We start from the raw sequence: 16610 nt of genomic DNA, 5'->3' as shown, positions 1-16610 counted from the left end.
TTGTCTCTCCGTCTTTCCGCGGCAAACACCAGCCACGGGACCCAGCTGGAGGAACGACCGTGCCGCCCGGCCGTGCGTCTGTCCCTGTCTTCGGTGGCTGAGCTCGGTGCACCTGCTCAGGTAGGCATCACCGCTCTGATTGATCGGAGGGAACCTTCGGCCACGCCCACACGGCAGTAGGTCGTAGCTATTGGACTATGACGCCTTTAAAAAGCTCATTGCCTTTTCCTCTCTCTTAGCCACATCATCTTAAAGACAAAGTCAGCTCGGTAAAAACACCCGTCAAACAACTGCTTGAGGATATGATACAGAACAAGCCACCAAATGACAGAATGCTCCCCTTTCACTGAGTTCTCAGTTGCTACACTTGGCTCAAAATGGGGAAGAACCGAAGCTGCTGGAGAGCCAGCAGGTGCCTCCGCCCCCGGGAGCTCCGCTGCGGAGGAGCATCACCGGCAGGGGGCGCTGGTGCCTTTCCTTCTGAGTCCTGGTCGCCCGCGCTGTCAGATGAGCGATGGGGACCTGGTGCGTGGGCAGCAGCCTCAAGGGTAACAAATGAGAGGATGGGCCGAAGCGCCCGACTGCACCCTCTCCACAGCGTTGGGTTCCTGGCTGTGTGTCAGAGAAGGCTGTCACCGCCCCCAGGGGAGGGCATGCTGAGAACTAGTTACGTTTCCGCAAGGATGTTCCCTCCACCTGCCCCCACCACCTTTCCCTCCCCGTGGGGCATCCTTGTCCCTGGCAAGAGGCTTTGGAGGAACAAGGTGGTTGCAGGGTGTTCCCGTGAGAGGGGAGTCCCCAGCATGAGGGTGGGGGGAACTTTTTGGAGGAGGAGGCTGGGGCAGCTGGCAGGAGGGGACTTCCATGGGGTCTGATGGGGAATGACCGGGACACCAGCTCCTTCTAAGAGCAGGTCCTAGGGGACCATGGAGAGGGGGCAGGAGAAGGATGAGGGCAGTGTTTTAATGCTCAAGAGGGCTGGTAATTCTGGTACGGTGTTTCAGCCACGTTAATATCATATGAAACACCACAACAATGATAGTGATGTTAATTGTCTTAAAAATGTACATCAAATCAAGTCACACCTGCTAAAAACTCTTCAATAGCTTCCCACTGCTTTTAGAAGAAAGCACAGACTCCCAGCCGCGGTCGATGCAGACCCTCAAGATCTGGCCTCTGCTACTGCATCTTCTCATGCCAGTCCCTTCCTCCGCCCCCCTTCCCTGGGCATCCCCACCTGTGTGGCTGCAGCCATATATGTCTCCCCTCACGTCCTTGCATATTCCATTCTTCTGCTCCTCAGGACATTTGCACGTGCTCCTCTCTTAGGACCATGCTTCTCCTGGCTCCTTGAAATGGAGGAGTCTCTTTCTCATCCTTCAGGCCATGTGTAGAGGTCCCTTCATAGTGAGGGGTGCCCTGGTCATCTATCTGAACAGACCCCTTGTCATGCCTCTCCTTGGCACCCTTTGCCATTAGTTGTTTAGTTATTTCTTCGTGCCGTCTCTCCAAGACAGGGCTGTCCACCTGGTGAGGGTGGGGCTAGGCCCCTTTCTCTCCCGGGGCCTCATCACATGGTTGCATGAACATGTGTGCAGGCTTCACAACAGCAGACTATTGCAGGGCGTAAGGAAGTGCCAGGCATGCGATGGGGGCTCACGGTGGGCGTGTTTCCTTGCATCACATAGTTTTCCAGACCTTGGCAGAGTCTCTGCCTGCTTCCAGCACACACTCCCAGCGTTTGTTCACCTTTAAGGCACAAGATGGCGCTTGGAGCCTGGTTGTTAGCAAAGAGTCCAGAAGCGTGAATCAGGATGTACTCTCCTCTGCTTGCTCTGGATCGGGGGGCGCTTGCTCTGGATCGTGGGGGGCGTGGGGCCATCTCCCCAGAGGCTTTCAGGTGAGTTCAGCTTTCCTCCTCGGACAGGGAAGAATGTGGTCCAGGGCGTGACAGATGCGCCTGCTTCCCCTCGGCGCTGCACTTCTGCCGCAGGCCTGGCAGGAATGGCACGGCCCACGCCCTGGGCAGGACTGAGCCACAGAGCAACAGGGTGGGAGGGTAGCTGTGTCCACCGGCTCACAGAGCAGGGGTCTGGCTGGTGGGGGAAGTGGGGAGTGTTCACCTCCCCGGCTGAGCACAGACCCCAAAAGGGCAGCCGTCAGGTGATGTGATGGCACGAGGATGATTAAGACCATGGGCGCTGATGAGCTGCAGAAACCCGTGAGGCTCTGTCCCCGATGTTAGCACCAGGGGCTCCTCGAGGTCTGGGCTGGACCCCAGAGGACAGACAGGATTACAGCGAGTCTTGGGGGTGCAGCCTCAGGCAAAGGGGCCTGATTCTCCTGCCCGCAGGAGCACGCAGAGCTGGGGCTGCCCTGTGACAGGGCCCTGCAAATGTGCTTCCCTGGCAGAAGAGCGATGTGGGGAGAGGGACAAGGCTTTGAGGTCAGGTCCAGGTCTCTGCCGTGGTGACCTTCCCCTCACTGAATCTTGGCTTCCTCCCCTGTAAGACAGTGGAAACAGGATCACACAGCTTACAGAGTCCTTGAAAGAATGAACTGAGATGATGCACTGAAGCCTGAGTTGTGGAGTCTGGCACACGGCAAGCTCTGACCAAGGCCACATGGAGCATCCGAGGTCTCTGCCTCCAGGTGCTGCTGCTCAGGTAGACCAGGCATCTCTCTTTGCACGGACATGGTGCTGTGCCAGGAAGTTCTCAGATTGCTGGTCCTCTACGTGGCCCAGAGAGCCCGTGGGAAGGGCAGATGATGTCCCCTACAGCTGTCCACGTCCTAATGCCTGGAACCTGTGAATATGTCACCTTAAAAGCAAAAGGGACTTTGCAGATGTGATTAAGTCAAGGACCATAGAAGGGGAGGTTATCCCGGAATATGTGGGTGGGCCCTAAATGCAATCGCAAGTGTCCTTATGAGAGGGAGTCTGACACGGAAGAGGAGGAGGTGATGTGATTAGTGAGGCAGAGGCTGGGTATGCGGCCACAAGCCAAGGAATGCGGCCGCCACCAGAAGCTGGAAAGGCAGGGTTGGGGTTCTCTCCTAGGCCTCTGCCAATGGCCTCCTGACAGCTGGATCTTAGCCCAGTTAGGATTCATTTTGGATTTATGACTTCTAGAACTGTAAGATAATAAATTTGTGCTGTTTTAAGCCACTAAATTTGTACATCAGCCATAGGAAACACATACAGTCCCTTTGCCCTGCTTTTTTGTGCCTCACACAAAAAGTAAAAAATGGGACAAATGGGAACTGGGGAATGTAGTCACGGTTGGCCCAGGAAAAAGCTGGGTGGTCTGGGGCACTGCACAAGCCCCTCTGTGTCTTCTGTCTCCGCTTCGCTGTCTGCAGAGAGGGTGAGCAGCGTGAACAGGGTCTGGGCCTCGATGACACCCTCCCTCTGGCACTGTTCTGCCTCTCCGCGGCCCCCACACCCGGTGTTGTTTGCAGGCTCATCGCCCTCTTCTTGGCCATTTGGTGTTGGAGTGTCCAGGGGGCGACACTGGTCCTCTTGGATTCTCCTTGCTTTTCTTGGTGATCTAGTTCACGGCCAGCCACTCACTCACATGGAGATGCTGCTGACTCCTAAATCTGCATTTTCAGCCCTGCCTCTCGGCTCCCCGCTGCTTATTTCCAGTAGCCTACTCAGATGTCCCCAAGGCGCTTTAAATGAATGTGTCCAACACCAAACTCAAGCTTTCTCACTCCTCTGGCCAGTGGTCCCTCCATATTTTCCATGCCATGGATCGTACCTGCCTCTGTCATGCACACCAGGTGTACAAGGGCTGTCTTTACACCACCCTTATGCCTCATCTCTCATCAGGGGCCACCACAGATCTCCTGCCTCTGCCCTCTTCTCCCCACTTCCACCACCATCACCCTACTCTGAGTCCCTCTCAGCTCACGATGGGTCTTCTGAAGTAGCTTCCTCACTCATTTCTCCAGTTCCTCCCTTGCCCTACCAGTGTGTCCTTCTCACTATGGCTGGAATGGTGTTTGAGAAAGGCAACTGTGCCCATGTCCCTCCCCTGCTCAATGTCCTCCAACGGCTTCTCATTGCTGTTGAGATAGAGAACCTTACCTTGGCCCCCCGGGGCCTGCGTGGTCTTTCTTGCCCACCCTGATCTCATATCGCTTCCTTGTGTTTCACTTTTCCTCTGTGCTTCATCACCCTGACCAGCTTCTTTAGTTCTTTCGCGTGCTATCTTCCCTCCTGCCTCAGGTCCTTTGCACTTGCTGCTTCCTCTTCCTTTTTTTTTTTTTTTTTTTTTAAAGATTTTATTTTTTCCTTTTTCTCCCCAAAGCCCCCCGGTACATAGTTGTGTATTCTTCGTTGTGGGTTCCTCTAGTTGTGGCATGTGGGACGCTGCCTCAGCGTGGTCTGACGAGCAGTGCCATGTCCGCGCCCAGGATTCGAACCGACGAAACACTGGGCCGCCTGCAGCGGAGCGCGCGAACTTAACCACTCGGCCACAGGGCCAGCCCCTGCTTCCTCTTCCTTTCACCTAGTTAATTCTACTGATCTTTCAGATCTCCATCCAAACAACAGGGAAGTCTGCACTCACCCCTAGACCAGGTCTGGTGTCCCTGTTATGAGTTCTCGCAGCCCCACCTAGCCTTCCTTCACTGTGGCTACCGTCCCTTCTAATCACACAGTCATGTATTGGGTTGTTTGACTAGTAGTCCTTATTTTTTTTTATCACTTAACTATAAGCCTCAAGAGGGAGAGACAATGTCTGTTTTGTTCCCCAGCCGTATCGCCATGGCCAGCAGAGCTCTGTAATTATTGTTGCATGAACAGACAAATGGGTGGATGCTCAAAGATCTTTTGAGATAAAAAATGGGAAGTGAGAAATAGTTCAATATTATGGAAAGTTCAGTTAAAAAACATGTATTTTTTTTGATATTTGTCTGTGCGGGCTGAAAAGTTATTTATTTATGTGTTTTTGGAAAGACTCAAGTCTGTGAGGTCACATTTTCCTGGCACTTGATCCTAATTAAGCTCTGAAGGGGCTTCCGCGCTCTGGGTGGAGGGCTGTGGTGGCCAAGTCACCGGGATTGCCCCGAGAACAGGCGGGGGCTCGCGGGGGTGAGGCTGGGTCTGCAGCTCTCTAATTCCGATGCTCAGTTCCGGCAGTGCCGACCCGAGCAAATATTAATGGCGGCACACACTGTTCATTGCCTTCCCGGTAGCAAATCCTTTGCTTGCTAAGAAAACCCTGGTTTTGGTTGGGGACACAAAGCCCCGGGTCTCAGGCCATGAATCACAGTTTGTTAAGCCAAGCGTGGGCGCTGTTCCCTTCTGTCTGATCCTGAAACAGTTCACAGCCTGCCTTGTAGCTAGGGGCGGCCGTGTGGCTCACTTCTGGCTAATGAGACTTCCGGTCCTTCTGAGAAGATTTTCTTCACTGGTGACAGGTGACAGACACATCAAGAAAAGTTCCCCTGACATAGTGTCCCCCATTTTGCTCCTGGAGTTTGAACTCAGTCATGATGCCTGAGGCTGTAACAGCCATCCTGTGATGGTGAGGCTCCGAGGGCACAAAGCCACAATGTTGGGAAAGGTGGAGCGTTTGATGAAAAGACAAGAAGAATCTGGGTCGTCCTTACCTCCCTGAGCCTTTGCACCAGGCTCTCTGCCTGCTCCCTCTGAGTGTCCTCTTATGTTAGAGAATTGAATGTCTTTATTGCCCAAGCCAGGAAAAGTCCGGCTTTCTGTTACTCGCAGCTGAAAGCATTCTTAATCAATATATTTATTTAAAATTTCTTTGATTTTGAAATAATTTCAAACTTACAGAAGAGCAAGACTCAGATGAACTTTCATGTGCCCGTCACCGAGACTCACGGATTGTTATGCACCACATTCACTTCACCTCTTACTTCATATATATGAGAGGAGAGGAGACGACATTGATCTTTTCCTGAAGCGGTGGGAATTTAGCTGCAGGCTTCTGCTCCTTTTCCCTTAAACATTTCACCATGTGTTCTCTAAGAACAAGGAGAGTCTAATGATCGAATTCAGGAGATTTAAGGCTGATGCCATACAACTGTCTAATTGTCAATAATTGTCAGTTGTCAACGGTCTAATTCTCAATGACTGTCTAATGTACAGTCCGCATGGACGTTTTGCCAAGCGTCCCAGTAATACTCTTTAAAGGGTCTTCCGCCTGATCCAGTTGGCGTGCCTCCTTAGTCTCCTTTAACCTGTAGAGCTTCCTCCATCTTCCTTTGCTGGGACATCGATGCTTTTGAAGACTTCAGGTCAGTTGTCGAAGGTCCCTCAGTCTGGGTGTGTCTGATGTCCCCTGAGGGAACGGGAATCCCAGTAAGGATGCTGCGGCCCTGGGGCGTCCCGTCAGGGGGCACTTGGCCCGTCTGTCCCATTCTTGGTGGTGGGAACTTTGTTCACCTCATCAAGGGGGGGCCTGCCAGGGTTCTCAACTGTAAAGTTAGTATTTTTTCCTCTTTGTAATTAATAAACAATATGCTTGGAGGTGCTTTGAGACCATGCAAATACCCTGTTCCTCTCCAAACTTTTACTTAGTGATGATTCTTGTCTAAATCAATTATTACTATTATGGTTGCAAATGTGATTTTCTAACTCTATCATTCCTTTGACATTTATTAATTGGCATCCTACTGCAAGGATGGCTCCTCTGTCTCTCTCTCCCTCCCTCCCCCATTCCTTCCTTCCTTTTTCTTTTTATAAATATGGATTCACGGATTATCATTTTATTCAATCGATTACAATCCATTAGTATTATTAATTCTGATGCTTACATTGTCCCAGAGTTGGCAAGTAGGAGCCCCTTCAGGTTGGCTGTTGTGTCATTTCGACACATCTCCGTCACTCTGTGAGCACTTTCTTGCTTCTGGTACCATGAGGTGTTCCAGGCTCACCTACTTTCTCTCCCCAGCTCTGGCATCAGCCATTTCTGCGACCCTCTGAGTCCTTCTGGGGAAGGATGATGTTTATAAGCCAAGATCTGGGTGCCCTGTGGAGATTGAGCAACATTCAGTCAGACGCCATGAGAAATGGAGCAACGTTTACTCATACATACATGTGTTAGTCACGCTAGAAATGGAGCAACGTTTATTTATACATGTATTAGTCACGCAAATTCATGCTAGGCTAGGCTGCAGTGAGAAATAACCCCACGTCTCCGTGATGGGGAGCAAGAAGCGTACGTCTGCCTCATGCAAAGTCTGATACAGGTCACTGGGGGCCTCCTCCGTCCGGGAACCCAGGTATCCAGTCAGACTCTGTCTTTGCAGCTCTGCCGTCCCTGCACGAGTTCCTCGCTGCAGAGAAGAGAGGGGCGGGAACCATGCTTGTTCTTCGGTGCTTCCAACAAGGAGTGCTGCATCACTCCTGCTCGCATTCCCATCTGCCAGAAGCGCGAGGGAGCCTGGGCAGCATGGAGCACAAGGGAGGCTGACGCGCCTCATCCCTTCTACCACGTGTCCATTCATGCAGCAAATATGGACCGGGTTCCGCCTGGCCAGGCTGACTCCAGGAGGCTGAGACAGCTTCACCTCAGGGGGTCTGCTGCTGGAGGAGGAAGGTTGGTAAACAGTAAGTGAGCAGACCATCACACTACCATGGGCTTGCGCGCTATAGTGGAGGTGGGTGCCGGGTCCTGCAGGAGCACAGACACAGAGCGTGTCACCCCCTGGAGCCTTGCGGTCCATTGGCACTGGCTTTGAAAGGCCAGTGGGAGTTTGCCGCCATGCAGAAAAGAGTGGGGAGGACATCTCCAGCAGGGGGAGAGCAAGCAAGGGCACAAGACCTGAAGGAGCGGGGTGTGCTGGGAGAAGAGGGACCCATTTGGGGCGGGTTAAAGATGGGGTCTGCTGGGGAAGGCTTGGAAGGCAAGAGACGAGGCTGGCAACCAGGTAGGTAACCAGGTAAACGGGTGGTGACCAGATTGTAAAGGGCCATGCTAAGACCTTTGGAATTAATAGATTAATCTTTGTTAGTTGAGTTAGTAATTCATAACGCGAGTCATGGGAATCATGGGACATGCTTAAGCAGCTAAGGGCATCATATCTTTAGGAGAATCATCTTGGCGTAGAGCATCAGGTGGAAGGGAGAGAGGACAGCAGGACGTGGGCCTGTCGCGAGGCTCTGGGCAGCATGTCGGCACAGAGCGATGAGGACCTGAACTGCAGGTGGCAGAGGGGATGGATAGAAGGGATTGGCTGTTGGAGCCATGTGGGAACAATGAACCAATAATGGTTTCCACTTACTGCAGACTGCATGGGTGATATTATTTGCTTACACTTTTTCCTGGCCTCCACACCTTGCTGGGGCTTCCCCGTGGACGGGGCATATTTCTTGCTTGGCCACATGACCTGCTTTGATCAGGGGCACATGAGCTGACACATGCTCTGTCTGACTGGAGGCTCCAGGTGTAAGTGTGGTTGGGGCAGCCCTCTCGGCTCCCACCCAGCACCCCAAGAAGAGCAAGCCCAGGGGAACCATTGCCCTGGGAATGAGAGACTCAAGGAGCAAACTGAACTGACCCCCATCTCAGGGCAAAGCTTTCTCAGCTGACCACAGACCATTAGGGAGAAATAAATGTTGGTTATTTTAAGCCACCGAGATCCTGGGGCTATTTGTTACACAGCGTTATGGTAACAAAACTTGACTAATACAGAGACTTACCGTGTCCTACAGACAGCATGTCATTTATTCATAATATCTCCGCATAGTAAGTACTAGTGTTACCATTTTAAAGATGAGGAAACTGAGGCACAAAGAAGTGAAGTCACTTGCTCAAGTTTCTACAGCTAGTAAGTCAGAGAAGAGGGTTTGAGCCCAGGACTCTCTGAGTTGCAAGCCCATCTTCCTTCCTCTGTCTACGAGAAGGTGCTAACCTTCTGGATAGCTCTTTTGATCTGCCAGAAGTGGCCGATCCCAGCCTGCTGCGTTTCTGAGCTGGGGAGGCGGGGAGACCCAGGGACTGAGGCTTGAAGAGGAGGTCACCATCAATGGACGTGTGCTCGGGGTGGCTTTTCCAGCCACGGGGATGCACGTGGCTGGGTCCTCTCTGCCTTTCTGCCTGGGCTCCACTGAGCCGAGCTGAGCACGCTGGCAGGGCTGGCACAGGGAGCTCAGGTGTATCCTGTAGCCAAGGAACCAGGCCTTTCTGCCTGTAAAACACGGTTCAGTCTTTTGACACCAGCTGTGGCAGCAGCGGCAAAATCCTGGCTCTTGTCCTATTGATTTTGCGATTTGTCTCAGTGAAGCAAATCCAATTTAAAATATATCTTCAGAAAAAGGAGGATCAACGAATTCAAATAGAATAATATTTGCTGACGGATTAGGAAAACCCTCTCTGTGCTAAATTGCTCTCAGCAAATCCTCTTAGTACAATCTGGCAGGAGCCAAACGTGTGAGCGGATCACGTCCTCCCTGTCAGCCTCTGAGGGCAGGAGTCTGGCTGGAGAAAATAAGAGGAGGAGTTTATTAGCTGTCCTGTTGGTTGGAGTCCGCACTGACGAGGCTGGGTTCTGAGGCTGACTAAAGACACTCCTCGGTTTCAGTTGCTGGCTCTGCCCAGCTCTTTTGAAGGATGTGGGAAAGAGGCTGGGTGAGAGAAGGCAGCCACTGCTTACACAAAACCATCATCCCCAGCAGACAAACCACTCCAGGAGCCCTCCTGTGAAGATGGGAGAGACACGAGCTGCAGATTGTTACTTTGCATGCATGAGGTCTTATTGATAGAAAACTCTCAGTTTCCAAAAATGATGAGAAACATGGTCTTTTGGACAAACAGAAGGAAAAGCCTTAGAGTTCTGAAAATCTATCCTTTCACATATGAAGTTTCGTGCCTCTGGGCCTTTGCACATGCTGTTCCCTTTGTTAGGAATGTCTCTCTACCTCAGATGCTGGTGGGCTCTGTTTCACCCTCCAGCTTGAGTGTCCTCTCTTCTGTGCAGCCCTTCTCGGTGCTGCCCACGCAAACTGGCAGTCCATCCCCTTGCCCTCACGCCACTACTGAACCTTGTTTATTCCTTGTGCCCGGCAGGGCTTCTTCGGTCACAGGAGACAACTGAAACTCAACTCAGACACACGTTAGCAAAAGGGAGATTGATTGGCATTTGTAACTGCAAAGACCAGGGTCTGACTGGATCAAGGGGTCCAAAGATGTCATTTCCTCTTTCTCTATTTCTTTTTCCCCTTCCCCTTCTCTTCCTTCCTCCCTTTCCTCTTCCTCTCTCTCTTTTCCTTCTCCCCCTCCCCTTTCCCTCCCCCTCCTGCTGCCCCCACCTCCTCCAGTGTCATAATTGTTGCATTGTAAGCAACACAGGGATCTCCTGGAGCCCAGGACACGGGGCAGTCCACAGAGTCAGGAGCCCTTGAGCCCAGCTATAACTTGTGTACATCTCCTCCCTGCTCCCCGCATAGTAGGTCCTCAGCAAATGCAAAATTGTGTGGTGAGCGTGTGTCTGCTTTTGTTGGTTGAACTGTCTGTCTATTGGTGTCACAGTGTCAGGCACACAGCCCTCTCTTTTTTACTCGTCCACCAATAAAGATTTGTCAAGCACCCACTCATTGCGTTGATTTGGGGAATTCAAACCTGAATAAGATGCGGTTCCTTGATTTAAGAAGTTCAGAGTCTAGAGAACCAAACAGCCGTGTAAATGAACAATGACAATACAGTGTCACAATTGCTGCAGTATGAGCCCACATAGGGGTCTCCTGGAGCCCAGGACACCCACTCAGTCCAGAAGAGTCAGGTGGGCTTCCTGGAGAGGTACTAAGTTAGAGTGAGAAGGAGGGAAGGGCGCCCACATTGTTAAGAGCTCCATATCACTTAGAAAGCCATGGTCCGTATGGTCCTATCTCCAGTGTTCTGTCCAAGAAGATAATTTCCAAGTTCAAGTAGTTTTCTTGCATTTCTTAAGTTTTGGGAAGGCAATAGGTGATCTTTCTCCAAAATCCCCTTTTCCTTTCCTATCCATTTTCCTACGACCCCAGTTCGCTCAGCACTCTCACAGCAAACGCCCCTGAGCGTTCAGTCCCTCTCCCACTCTTCTCCTGCTGCTCTTTGTTACGAAGAGACAAACACAGTCTCTTCCTTCTGGAACGGTTCCTTCCTCCTCCAGCTCGCAGGTCCAATGATGCACCCACTTTCTGACTCTCCCTCACAACAGCCAGGGCAGGAGCCTCCGCAGAGACAGCCCAGGCCCCTGTAGCGGCACAGCCAGACGAGAGGGAGGCTCGCAGCCACTCATGCGGGAATTATTTTGGCCTCATCACACTTACCTTTTAAACTACTATTAACTCATTTTGAAGACGAGAACACAGGCTCAGAGAGATCAAGCAACTTGCCCAAGATCCCACAGCTAGCAAATGCCCGTTCTCCCTGCCTGCTGCGTCCTTCCTTCTCTCTGTCTCCCCATTTGTCCACTTAGCTGTGAGTGCAATGCAAAAATGGACTTCCCCGGGGAAGCCCTGCCTAAGGGTCTTGTCCAGGTCAACCCCCTATTGGACACTTTCATAATGCTGCGTACTTTGCCTTCAGAGCACTTGTCTCAGTTCTAATTCTACATTTCTTTGGATGATTCTCAGGCTAAGGTCTGTCTCCAACCCTCGACTATAACCTCGCAGAGGGAAAGGACAATATATATTTTTTTATACACCCTTGGATTCCCAGTGAATGAAAGAGCATCTGGGACATAATAGGTGCTCAATAAATATTTGCTAAATAAAAGAATAAGGAACTGAAATTCAAAGCCCTGTCTCCAAAACCCACGTTCTTTTCTGACATCATAAGTCGCTGCTCTCCAGGAGGACAAGACGGGGTGGAGGTCGTTCCGGGATGAGGAATTACCGTATAACCATTAGGGAAATTACAATTGGTGGGGTCTTTTTTTTTTGGCCCTTGGTAGTAGCTTGCATCCAGGCTGTATGTGAGGGAGCAGGAGCAGCAGGAGGAGCACTGAGCAAGGGCAAGAAGACAACCAGACTCCAAAGACTTCACATGACTAAGGACCAGGGATGGTAGGGAGCGACAGGGGGTGTTCCATCTGGGCAATGACAGGACCATAGTGATTTCCGAGAAGGATCACTCTGCCTGCCATTGATTGGAGCGCGGACAGAGGATCAGGGCAGACCTGGAGGCTAGGCTAGTGTCACCATAAAACAGGTTGGAGAAGACGCAGTCCTGGACAGGGACGTCAGTGGAGAGAGGAGTGGTCCAGCTCCTAGAAGATGGGGAGAAAGAGGAGGTGAGCATGACTCTCCAGTTTTAGGTGTAGACACCTGGACAGACGGTCTTGCTGCCTCCAGGAGCAGAAAGCCCTCAAGGGGCAGAAGGTGTCAAGGGGAAGAGGCTGGACAAGGCTGTGCAGGCGGGTCTGAGAAGCGGGGCCCTTGTAGGTGTTGGTCCAGGGGGCAGGTGGGGGCCAGGAAGAACGGAACAGAAGGGTCTGAGCAGAGCGAGCAATTAGGGAGTGGGTGAGAGTCCAGCCTTGTTTCTAGACCTTGACGCAGGGCAGCTGTTTGGGTCAGTCCCAGATGGAACTGTGTAGCATGCTGCTGCCGCATCCGTTTCTCTCCCCGGTGGCCTTCAGCTGAGCTTAACACGAGAGGGATGGAGGGGGAGGAGACGGAGAGGGAGAGACTTGGTGGTTCACAAATGGAACTTGTCGCTGGGGTGGGGTGAGGTCCAGGAACACTGCTCTCCCTTTCCAGTGTTTTCCCACCATTCTTTTTAAATATCTGGGCTTTGGGACACCTGTGAAGCATCAGTTTCCTCTTCTGTCATGCACTGAGATACTCATCCATCCCTCTCAAGGTTAAAAAAGAGGGAGCCGGAGGAAGTGCCCTGAAGGGCAAGAGGCTCCCAACGGGCTGCAGGCTCCCTTCCTCCTCTTTCTCTTTGGGGTTCATTCAAAACTACTCCCCAAATGAAAAATCGCTTAAGGTTGGGGGTGGGGTGGGGAAAAGGCTCTCCCAAGAGGTCAGGTTAAGCCCCAACCTTAGGACGGATGTTGGGGGGAGGCTGGGAGAAGTCGCTCTTAGGAGACACGGCCGCCAGCGCGTCGCTGAGCCTTTACACTGCTCGGAGGAGCAGGAATCCTTACCCCATTTTGTGGATGCGGAAACCAAGGCTCAGCGAAGTTAAGTAGAGCGCTCAAGGTCACACAGCCAGGAATAAAGTCCGGATTGGGACTCAGGTCTGTGAGTCCCTACAGCCGCTCTTTCCCCATCTAGAAGCTAGAACTCCGCGCCACTGCCCCCCGCCCCCATCCCTACCCACTTCGCTGTTCCTCAGACTTGGCCGGGCCAGGGCACCAGGGCTGGGCCAGGCACCTCGTCGTCTTCCCGGGGCGCGTTCTGCCCTCACGGGGAGAGGGTCGGGCCCTGGAGCGCCTCTCGCCCCGCCGGTTCCCTCCGTGACTCCGGCGGGCGGTGCGCGGGAGTGAGGGCGCCAAGCGCAGGTGGGGCGGGCGCGCGGGAGAGGGGAGCGCGGAGGCGCGGGGGGCGGGCGCGCGGGCCCGGGGAGCAGCGAAGGACGAGGCGGCGCAGCAGCGCGGCTCCCGGCCCCCGCCCCCTCGGTGGCGGTTCGCTCTTCCCTTCTCCGGCTCCGAACCGGACACAGCCGCCGCCGCCCGGCGCGCTGCCGGCTCCCGGGAACAGCTCCGCGGCCACCGACCGCTTCCTGGCCCCAGCGCCGGCCCTGGAGGGGCGCAACGCGGCCACCGACCCGGAGGTGCTCAAGGAAGCGAGAGGGGTCCCCGCGCGCTCCAGGGCTCCGGCGCAGCGCACGGTGAGCTCCCCCCGGGGCTCAGGGATCCCTTAGCCGCGGGTCCCGGCGCGCCACCCCCTGGGTGCCCGATGGGGCCGCCCGGGGGGCCCAGGGCTGAAGTTGGGACAGCGCGCAGCCCACCCCTGCTGCCGAGCCCGACATGCTGCCACCGGGGCGCAACGGCACCGCGTACCGGGCGCGGTTCGGGCAGCAGCAGCGGGCGCAGGGGGGCACCGTGGGGGGCTCGGAGGGGGCGGCGCCGCTGGGGCCCGCGCAGGTGGTCACCGCCGGCCTCCTGACCCTGCTCATCGTCTGGACCCTTCTGGGCAACGTGCTGGTGTGCGCGGCCATCGTGAGCAGCCGCCACCTACGCGCCAAGATGACCAACGTCTTCATCGTGTCTCTGGCCGTGTCCGACCTCTTCGTGGCGCTGCTGGTCATGCCATGGAAGGCGGTCGCCGAGGTGGCCGGTTACTGGCCTTTTGGGGCCTTCTGCGACGTCTGGGTGGCCTTTGACATCATGTGCTCCACCGCCTCCATCCTGAACCTGTGCGTCATCAGCGTGGATCGCTACTGGGCCATCTCCAGGCCCTTCCGCTACGAGCGTAAGATGACCCAGCGCGTGGCCTTGGTCATGGTCGGCCTGGCCTGGACCTTGTCCATCCTCATCTCCTTCATCCCGGTCCAGCTCCACTGGCACAGGGACAAGGCAGGCTCCTGGGGCGGGATGGACCCGCCATCCAACCTGGCCAACGGGACGCCCTGGGACGAAGCCGGGGAGCCAGAGGTGAGGGCAGAGAACTGTGACTCCAGCCTGAACAGAACTTACGCAATCTCCTCCTCTCTCATCAGCTTCTACATCCCCGTGGCCATCATGATCGTAACCTACACGCGCATCTACCGCATCGCACAGGCGCAGATCCGCAGGATTTCCTCCTTGGAGAGAGCGGTGGAGCACGCGCAGAGTTGCCGGAGCCGCGCAGCCTGTGCGCCCGACACCAGCCTGCGGACATCCATCAAGAAGGAGACCAAGGTCCTCCAGACCCTGTCGGTGATCATGGGGGTCTTCGTGTGCTGCTGGCTGCCCTTCTTCATCCTTAACTGCATGGTCCCGTTCTGCAGCGGACACCCCGAGGGCCCGAGGGCCGCCTTCCCCTGCGTCAGCGAGACCACCTTCGATGTCTTTGTCTGGTTCGGTTGGGCCAACTCCTCGCTCAACCCCATCATCTACGCCTTCAACGCCGACTTCCGGAAGGTGTTTGCCCAGCTGCTGGGGTGCAGCCACCTCTGCTCACGCACCCCGGTGGAGACAGTGAACATCAGCAATGAGCTCATGTCCTACAACCAAGACACCGTCTTCCACAAGGAGATCGCAGCCGCCTACGTCCATATGATCCCCAACGCTGTGGCCCCGGGGCACGAGGAGGTGGACAAGGAGGAGGAGGAGGGCCCTTTCGATCGTATGTCCCAGATCTCTCAGACGTCCCCCAATGGTGACCCTGCTGCAGATTCAGTCTGGGAGCTGGACTGTGAGAGGGAGATTTCATTAGGCAAAATAACGCCTTTCACCCCAAATGGATTCCATTAAGCTGCATAAGAAACCAGCCCCTCATGGATGTATATAACTGCGCAGATATTAACGAGCATGCAGAATACACATGCACACATACACGCTCGCAGACACACACACACGGACACACACGTTTCCCGTGCTGCTCATTTTATCACGTTTTCTGTCTGTATAGCAGCCCGTGTGCTTAGGAACCTCACTACTGATTTGTTGTTGAAAGAATTGGCTGAGGCGGTTGGAAGTAACTCAGTCACATATACCCCAGCCTAGCAGAGATGGACGAGTGATCCTGTGAGAGAAGAGAAGGTGGTGTTTGGTGCTTAAAAAAAAAAAGTGGTACTTGGTTTTAAAAGATGTACTCTCCCCTCCCCTTTTAAACAAACGGATTGTTCAGTGATTTCTGTTTGAGTTGATTTTAAACAACAGGTTCACTGTGTGTAGTGCTGATGGGGGGGCGTGGCTTTCCTGTCCCTTGCTTCCTGTGGCCCTGTGCTTATGCAGTTTCTGCTCTCCGTGTGTCTCTACCACAGCGGAGGAATTCTTCCTGATTTGTTCTGGTGTCTAATAAACACAAATTATGTGCGTTTTGGGGTGATTATCTTTGCTTTGCCAGACTAATTTTCCGGACAGCTCCTGGAGAAGCCAGGACAGCATCCTTACAAAGCAGACAGTTTGGCCCTTAATGATACATACAGGGGCAAGGGACCTTGCAGAGCTTCCAATTTCTCAGGTTTTTTTTGCGTGTTAGACACACACGTCTCGAGTCTGTGCTAAAAGCTGGCTTCAATGCCATGGCATCAGATATCGACTTCACAAGCCTGGAATTCTAATTTTTTTTTTTCTCATTTGGAATCTTCTTTTTAAAATAGCATAACATAAAACAATTCTCCCGATTCCTAGGCAGATGCTACCAGTTCACTGAGAAGATCATATAGATTAATAGTTAGAGCTTTCTCCATCTCAAATCTGTTAGTTACGTGGCTTTTGATAAATCGTGCTTTCAAAGGACTTTGAAATGTGTGAGTCGATGTGCTTTAAAAAACAAATCCCACTTTTCAATAGGTATTTTGATTTGTAGATAATAGTAAATGAGGGAATGCATTTTAAATAAAATGGAAGAGCCAGAGATGTAATTTAAATGAACTTGAAATTGGAAAATCTGTTGGTTGAGGTGCCCAGCGAGGTCCCATCTTTTCGTTTTTCCTCTCGGCAGTCTGCACCGTGGAGGGGAGGGTTTTCTTCCAGAGCCATTCCAGTTGAGAGCG

General features: G+C 53.3%; 1 protein-coding gene across 1 annotated transcript; it reads left to right on the top strand.

The window, feature by feature from the left end:
• The first annotated feature begins 13805 nt into the window (after positions 1–13805).
• Positions 13806–15932, top strand: DRD5 (dopamine receptor D5). Its single transcript, XM_008543661.2, has one exon. The coding sequence runs from the start codon at positions 13936–13938 to the stop codon at positions 15361–15363; it is 1428 nt and encodes a 475-aa protein (XP_008541883.2). The 5' UTR covers positions 13806–13935; the 3' UTR covers positions 15364–15932.
• Positions 15933–16610: the final 678 nt, after the last annotated feature.

The sequence above is a fragment of the Equus przewalskii genome, chromosome 3, assembly GCF_037783145.1.
Source record: "Equus przewalskii isolate Varuska chromosome 3, EquPr2, whole genome shotgun sequence".
Lineage (NCBI taxonomy): Eukaryota > Metazoa > Chordata > Mammalia > Perissodactyla > Equidae > Equus > Equus przewalskii.
Note: the sequence above shows the minus strand (reverse complement) of the source record. Positions and strands in the feature narration are given on the sequence as shown.